This window comes from Pundamilia nyererei, unplaced genomic scaffold (genome assembly GCF_000239375.1).
Source record: "Pundamilia nyererei isolate P.nyererei 1_Seehausen unplaced genomic scaffold, PunNye1.0 scaffold00036, whole genome shotgun sequence".
Lineage (NCBI taxonomy): Eukaryota > Metazoa > Chordata > Actinopteri > Cichliformes > Cichlidae > Pundamilia > Pundamilia nyererei.
Genome location: NW_005187437.1, coordinates 88338 through 96736, shown reverse-complemented (window position 1 = coordinate 96736; position 8399 = coordinate 88338). Strand labels below are relative to the sequence as shown.

At 38.6% G+C, this 8399-nt stretch overlaps 1 protein-coding gene across 2 annotated transcripts in view; it reads right to left on the bottom strand.

Annotated features, from left to right (window-relative positions):
* Positions 1 to 1998: 1998 nt before the first annotated feature.
* The window catches only part of ube2j1 (ubiquitin-conjugating enzyme E2, J1), a 33619-nt gene continuing 27218 nt past the window's right edge, over positions 1999 to 8399 (bottom strand). For both annotated transcript variants that reach the window (XM_005730173.1, XM_005730172.1), the window contains one exon: positions 1999 to 4888. In XM_005730173.1, coding sequence (XP_005730230.1) covers positions 4613 to 4888 — 276 coding nt within the window. In that variant the 3' untranslated portion in view covers positions 1999 to 4612. The remainder of the gene's footprint in view (positions 4889 to 8399) is intronic.

Sequence of the window (8399 nt, the reverse complement as noted above, 5' to 3'; positions counted from 1 at the left end):
AAAAAACAATGAAAAACGATATTTGCGAGCTACACTCCTTAGATTAATTCCAGTCAGCTGTATGTATGACTGTCCGGCATTTGCGATATCATTTTCAGTTTACAATAGGCGATATATACATTATAAAATCAGAGGTTTCGCCAAAATCCTCTACTGTCAGTCAGGACATGATTCTCTACAGTAAATTTCTTCCCAGATAATCTGACGTCAACTCAGCACCAAATTTTCGAGCAGTCTTTGTGGGTGTTGAGGACGATGTGCTCTTAAATGATTAGAATGCATTATCCTATCAAGTGTTTGGAGAAACAAACAGATGATGATTTTCTTTAAGCACGCCCGGGTTCACTGCTGCTGCTGCTGCTGCTACTGGCAAGAGTAGATTTTACAATTAGGCAATAAAAACAAGCACAGTAAAAATGGAGGCTGTCCTCCTTAAACAACTTTTGATGTTGTTCAAATGTGAAAAAGAAAAGCCTACAAAAGTCCATGATAGCAGGAGTTGGACCCAAAAACACATTGAATAAAATCAGGATAGTACAGCTGTTTATTCTAACATTGGTATCTGTATTTTTAATTTTCATATGTTGACAGAAATTTGAACAGTCTCTGTAATTACTTTTACATCTTTATATGACAAGGTTTGATAAGGTTGTATGAAGGCTCGAGGAAGGGGATGCAACACTGTGAAAGAAATACTGTATGTAATACTGAAAGAAATGATTCAACACTGGACATCTCTCGGGCAAAGAGAGCCGAGTTTGCAGTATACCATTGTGGAAGAAGCTTCTCCGATGAGAGGTGAAACGTGCGGTCGCTTTTCTTTCCAAGCTCCTTAGACTACGATGACCTGGATGACCGAGAACCGTCACAGACACAGTGTTGAACATAGAGGAGTTCAATTTACCCTTTTGTAATTCCTTACCTTAACACCAAGTGTTTCATATTTTATACATGACTTTGGCATCCTCAGTGTGATTTTTTCCCCCTTAAAAATAAAAATAAAAATTGCACTCTAGCTCAGGGGGCGATCACGTGCCATATGGATGAGAGCGGCCGGTCCACCGGTTCAAGTCCGACCCTTTCCCCTTCTCTCTCTGTCGTTTCTTCCCTGTGTCTATCAAATAAAGCTGGGGAAAAAAAAGTAAATTTTCTGAAAGTAATCATGGCCTGTCATTTCTCTTTACTTAGCTGATTGGTTCTTTCTGATTTTAATCTATAACATACTTTGACCATCATCATGGCATGCATCATAGCTTCACTACAAAAACAGCATCAATTCAATGTCTTTAGAAGACTGAAAACTAGATATCTGATATGTCCTTTGATCATTCACTGTGGAAAACTTCAAAAAGTGGATATTGGGTGAGCTTTTAAAAGGTGTGGGTGGCTTTACTGTACACTTTGATAGTCATCTGGCTTTAATTTTTTCTGTGTAAAAATAATGTTCATAAAATAATGCCATTTTAATTCTTAAATGTAGTGTATGGCTATCGAATGAAAAAACAAACTTGGTGTTGACGTGTTTTGAATGAAGCATTTAGACATGTTGCATTGATCAAACAACTTTTTTGTCCTGAAGGCCCTGATTCGTTTTTAATCAAAATCTTGCAATTTGAGCATGAAGAGCCTGAAAAGCAAGATAATATGCCCAAAGGAAACTGTAACAAGTTTAACAGGCAGTGAAACAATGAGAGAGCATCTATTGATTGTCACACATTCTGGGATCCAGGCCCTGCACACAACTGCAAGAGGTCAACTTGATCATCAGAGTTTGACTTGATGCATGCTCGATCATTCAGGTAAGAAAATCCCAAAAGGTTGATTCTGTTGAATCTGTTGATTCTTCAGTCTCAGCTACTGCAGGTTTCCCCAACCTTATGAACAGTACATTTGCACAATAACTGAAACTAGCCCCCTGACGAACAATGGGCTGTGAGGGGCTAAATAAGGTAATAAATAAGGATAAGACAGAATAAAACTTGGCACATGGCAAACACATTCCTTCATCTGAAATTGATTTATTTTCTGTTTATATCCAAGTACAAGAGCTATGGGAATAAAGACAGAGGAGACTGTCATAAAGAAATTCTGACAAAATGCACACTGATAAAAAAAATAATAAAATCTTGAATGTCTACATGTAATACCTGGACATATGCAGGTATCCGATGCTGCTTGAAGAAGAAAAAGACTACAGAGGCAAATTTGTTCCTGTAGACTGTTGCAACTTCCTTTGACCTATCTGTATGCAGCCAAGACGTTCTACGTATCAGAAAGCTGTCACCTTTGATGTGCAAAGAATACATTTAAATTGCTTCCATGTTCCTCTGAGTGTCACGAGACTGATAAAATTCTAAATCTAAGTTGAATCAAAAAGGGTAAATACTAAATGCTTGAGACAGTTTCTGAGTCTAAAAACTGGGAAAAATAACTTCAGAGAATGCAAGGCAAACAAAAAATGAATGCAAAGACATGTGCTATGAACACCATGAAACAGCTGGGGTGACAGAAGTACCGAAAGAGGAAAGATACTGAAACAAATGGAATTACAAATCCACAGAAAAGCGAGTTTGTGTTGGAATCAAAGTGTGATGTTGGTGTGATAGGTGAAGAGTCCAGGCAGTTATACTTGTGTTGGAAGTAAGCACTTGGTTGCACGTTTGGCAGACGTTTATGAAGACACTGTCTTGTTTGAGCAAGTAATCCTTAAAATGACATCACCAATAAACATTGCTATGGTAATAAGATTAACAAAGCTGTCTACCCTGATCATGTTCTTCAGTAAACATGCATTTAGCTGATACTGGATCAGTCACACAGGATTACTAGGAAGCTTTACACTCCAGGCTCTATTTTGGTGGCAGCACAACATATAACAAATGCTTCAGCACAAAGCAGGTAGTGTACTGATGGAAATGTGTCTTAAATGTTTCTGTGTACAAGACATTAGACACTTCAGCCACTAAAAGACCTTTGACCCCTTAACATCTAGTATATCATATTTCCCAGATTGTTCAACAAATTTTCGGACAATTCTTTTAGGCTTTAAAGGGTTAAAGTTTAGAGGAAAAGAAAGCATAATCCTAAACCTCACTTTGAAAGGATTCATCAATTTTTAACCCCATTTCCAAAAAAGTAACAATTAATTTAAACCCTATATTTAAATGAAAATAGTACAAAGACAACATCCAATGATGACAGTGAAGAAACATAACACTCGAGGCTTTTACTATGGAGCTATAGTGCTATGACAACTTGTGAAGAATGTGGTTTACCATTGTTGTGCTGAATAATTAATATTGTGATTGACTTAAAATACTTACTGAAAGCAAGTGTTGCTAATTTCTACACATGCCTTCACCAATTCTGGTGCACGTTACCAAAATCCTGTGCACTAGTGTGCAATACAAGCACAAGTTCCTCTGCCTTTAGCCTTTAGTTATATACCTGAACTTTTACTGCAGATATCCTTTCTAATATTTACTATTTGGTTGTTTTGTTTAGTATTTTCTTGCTGGAATATGCAGTGCCTTAGCTAAGGGTTATCATCTTATCAGTAGCACAAGTTGCTAACAAAATCTTTAGATGCACTGATAATTCAGTATTAATTGGATCTTCACAGACAACTTTGTATAAGATGAGTATAAATTTATTGTATTTGGGGGAAATCAAGAAAAAAATCTCAGTTTAAACATTTTAAATACTCTTTTTGTATTCTTTTCAAATAAATACACAGACAAAATTGACAGTGATTATAGCACAGGATATCGGTACAGGTATCTGTAAAAGACACTATACCTATAAAGGAATAGACTGCGTTATAGTCTACTCTTTTTAACATAAAGCTCTGTTGTACTGTATTTAGATTAATTTATGAAATTTAGTTTTTTAATATTTGTCTTGGTCCTTGTTTGAACTACTGATGTTTTACAGTGTACGGAAAGCTTCTACATCAGTCTATTAAATCCCCACAGTCACCTAAAAGTAGCAGGACACACGGTGATGCAGCTGCAGCTTCTGCTATTCAGATTGGTCTGAATGCCCCCGTGCAATTAAAACAATTGTCCACATTAACTTTGTGCTTGTTGTTAGCCTCAAACCATTAAAACAGAGCCCTGTGCACTGTGACCAAGCTGACCTTGCAGGAAGATAAAACACATGATAAAGTCATAATAGCACATGTAATTTGTGCAGATGCTTTCTTGATCAAATAATTAGTATGAGACAACAACTGCCCCTGATCCTATGTTGTTGTCATTTTACGTTACTCTGTTATTTCAATATTGGAAACAGTCAGCAGCTGTAAGACAATTTCTATGGAAGGGGACATGTTGTGTGTGTGTGGTTTAACCGGTCACAAACAATGAAGTTTCCCATTCACAAAAATTCAAGATGCTCTGGAAAGTAAAATTCACATTAAATTAAAGACACCCTGGAGGTGTTCTAGCGATTAGAGGAATGAAAGTTCCCCCTAAGTGGAGGCTGAACCCTCTGTGGACAGGCAGGGAGGACAGCTGTAGTCACTGTTAGCCACTGCCTCACCTCTGGTTCTGCTTTAGCTAATTAAAGTTCTGTGGAGTTGGTAGTACGAGCGGTTGACTCAGGAGGAAGGTCACAAATCATAGTCAAACTTGTACTCATGTGCAAGGTAGATCCTGCGGAAGATGAGTGCAGCCAAAGCCAGAGTGAGCACCACAATGAGAACTGCAGAGCCTGTGTGGCTTTCATCCTGAGGCTGATGAATTGGTGTGAAAACTGCTCTGCTGGCTGCTGACTCTCTTTGGGTCTGTTGGGCGCGACGTTGCCTGGGGCTGAGAGGACGATCGGAACTTGTGGAGGTTGTAGGTGTCTGAAGTGCTTCCGCTCTTGTGGACTGAGAAGCCTCTACCTGTGGAAGAGGATCTCAGTGTAAGCATCACTAAGACAACGACATTAGTCATCTCATTAGTTACATTTCTGGCTGTTTGGCTGTTTCCTCAGTAAATGTCTGAAACTCACTTATTTTATAGACTTTTTCTACTAAGCTTTTAAGCTTTTGTTCTTCTGTCTTTAAAATGCTTTGAACCACTTTTAGGAGCTAAATTTTGCCTGTCCTTTAGGTCAAGCAGCTTTGGTCGGTCGCAGCAGCAGACTACAATGTTAAAAATGAATGTTTGAAATAACACACTAATGACAGTACAGTGACACAGCAGTTAGCACTATCGCCTCACAGCAAGAAGGGTTTGAATGGGTTGAAATACACTGGCCACGGGCTTTTTCTCTGAGACATGCAGTCAATAGGGTGAATCTAAATTGCCAATAGGTGTGAATGTGAGTGCGAATGGTTGTCTGTCTTTCTGCGTTGGCCTTGACAAAGACTGGTGACCTGGTTGATCTGTTCCGTCCTTCATCCTGTCTTCTTTCTCTCACCCCAACCGGTCGCGGCAGATGGCCCCGCCCCTCCCTGAGCCTGGTTCTGTCGGAGGTTTCTTCCTGTTAAAAGGGAATTTTTGCTTCCCACTGTCGCCAAAGTGCTTGCTCATAGGGGGTCATCTGATTGTTGGGTTGCTCTCTGTATGTATTATTATAGGGTCTACCTTACAATATAAAGCACATCGAGGTGACTGTAGTTGTGATGGGCACTGTATAAATTTACAAGGAGCTTTTAAAATGCTTTCCAGTTAGGGACATGGGAGAGTGCACAGTAGACACCTACACATGTATGCACCTAAACACACACAAATATGACAAAGACCAAAGCAGAAATGTTATTAGTTTACACAGAACTAAAGCAGCTTTAGGTGTGCTGTAATTTCCTGTTAATAACCTAGTGACTTTAATCGCCAAGTTGCTTTATTTTGTACGCACACTTTTTAAGACAGCCAATCACACAGGACAGCAGATGCCATTAAAACGGATTCATGCTGATTATATCAGACAAGGACATCATCACGAAATGTGAACAGCAGGACAGCTTGGACATGACTGCTGCTTAAATTAATTTATGAGCTTCAAGCTGATTACTGCTATATAGAATTCAGCTGTCTAGCAGGGAAAAAAATTAAACTGAGAACAATAACATCTAGAGTTTGGCTACAATGAACACAAAAAATTATCTTCTATTATGATAAACTAAATATGTGCTGATATTATAAATTTGTAAAGGAAAAAATTAACAGCATTTTGAAGCAAATTTTAGGTTGTATTGAGTAGAATTGTAGTAGATCAATATACACTAACAGAAAAGTTTTAGAACACGCCAATTTTTTAATTTTGTATTGACAATTACGCAGTTTTATTCTCATTGCACATTGAAATGAAAACATAGTACAAATAAGCAATTAGAGTTAAATAAGAAATCATGGAATCAATTTATAGACCAAAATGTATTCTAAACTTTTGACTCATCAAAGTAGTCCCCTTTGGAAGATATAAGAGCTGAACACACCTGTGGCATTAATATTCTTCACAAAGTTCTTCTCATATCTGTTGCTGAAGTTCCCATAAATGTGCGGCACTTGTAGGTTACTTTGCTTTCACTGTTCTGTCTAGTTCATCCCAAACCAGGGTTTAAGTCTGGAGACTGTGCTGGCTACTCCGTGTTTTTAAGCTTACCATCTTGTTCTTGTTTACTGAGGTAGGTCTGACATAGCTTGGACTTATATTTTGGGTCCTTGTCTTGCTGTGGGATGAAATCCTGATCAACTAGGCACATACCAGAGGGTATTACATGGCGCTGCAGAACGCAGTGGTAGCTGTTTTGGTTCAGGGTGCCTCTCACTCTGAATAAATCACCAACCCTGGATCAAGCAAAACAGCCCCAGACATCACACTTCCTCCTCCATGCTGAAACTACATGGTTTAGCAAAAAGGAAATTTTGAAGCGTAATCCTACATTAGAGATAGTGTCTGTCTCCTGAATCCAAACTGGAAGCTGGTTCCATAGAAGACAGGCCTGAAAACTGAAGGCTCTCCCTCCCATTCTACTTTCAAATACTGTAGGCACAACAAGTAAGCCTGCAGTGTGAGAGCCAAGTGCTCTAGTGGGGTGATATAGTGCTATAAAGGTCATTGAGATAAGATGAGGCCTGATTATTTAAGACCTTGTATGTGAGGAGCAGGATTTTGAATTCAAGTCTGGATTTAACAGGAAGCCAAAACAGGAGAAATCTGCTCTCTCTTTCTAGTCCCTGTCAGGACTCTTGCTGCAGCATTTTGGATTAACTGAAGGCTTTTCAGGGAGTTTTTGGACATCCTGATAATAATGAATTACAGTCGTCCAGCCTGGAAGTAATAAATGCATCAGCTAGTTTTTCAGCGTCACTCTGAGACAGGACATTTCAAATTTTAGAGATGTTGCACAAATGGAAGAAAGCAGTCTTACATATTTGTTTAATATGTGCGTTGAAGGACATATTGTAGTCAAAAATCACTCTAAGATTGCTCACAGTGGGCTACTTTCAGTCATTGTTCAAAGGTACTGTAAGGTTGGGGAAACCTGCAGTCAGCTGAGACTGAAGAAGTCACCTGGATGAGTGGCAAAACGTTTCTCCCACTGAATACGCTACATCCAGATGAACAGAATCAAGTTTTAGGGATTTCCTTGCCTGGATGATTGAGCATGCATCAAGATGCTATAGTTAACAGTTTAACTACTGCCAGCTTGAAGACCTGTAGTACGTAGCCAATTAATAGGTTGATTACATTAAAGACTGAAGCACTAATTAATGTTAGAACATTTTTTGAGCAGGAATGGGATCTAAAAGAAATGATGATGGCTGGGAGGGAGTAATTCCCTGAGTTAACTCAGAAAGATCAATTGGAGAAAAAGACTGTAAATGAATATTAATGGTACTGAAAGTAGTTGTACATAATGTTATCTCTGTGAGATTATTATGAGTCCTTTTTTCTCTAATGGTTAAAATTTTATTTGTGAAGAAGTTCATGAAGTCATTACTAGTTAACGTTAAAGGGATGGTTGATTCAACAGAGCTCTGACTTTTTGACAGCCTGGCTACAGTGCTGAAGAGAAACCTAGGGCTGTTCTTATTTTCTTCAATCAGTGATGAATAGTAAGATGTTCTAGCTTTATGGAGGGCTTTCTTATAAAGCAACAAACTATTTCTCCAGGCTAAATGATGATCTGCCAGATTTGTGACACGCCATTTCCTCTCCAGCCTACAAGTCATCACCTTTAAGGTGCGCGTTAGAGAGTTATACCAGAGAGTTGAAAGTAGTTTTAATTTGAGGCTCTCTTTTTCACAGGAGCTACAGTATCCAGAGTCATATGCAGTGAAGAAATAAAATTATTAACAAGATAATCGACCTCTGTTGGACTAACGTTCAAGTAACCGCGCTGCACATGTCATTGTAGACAGTGTTGGGGAGTAACGGAATACATGTACCGCCGTTACGTATTT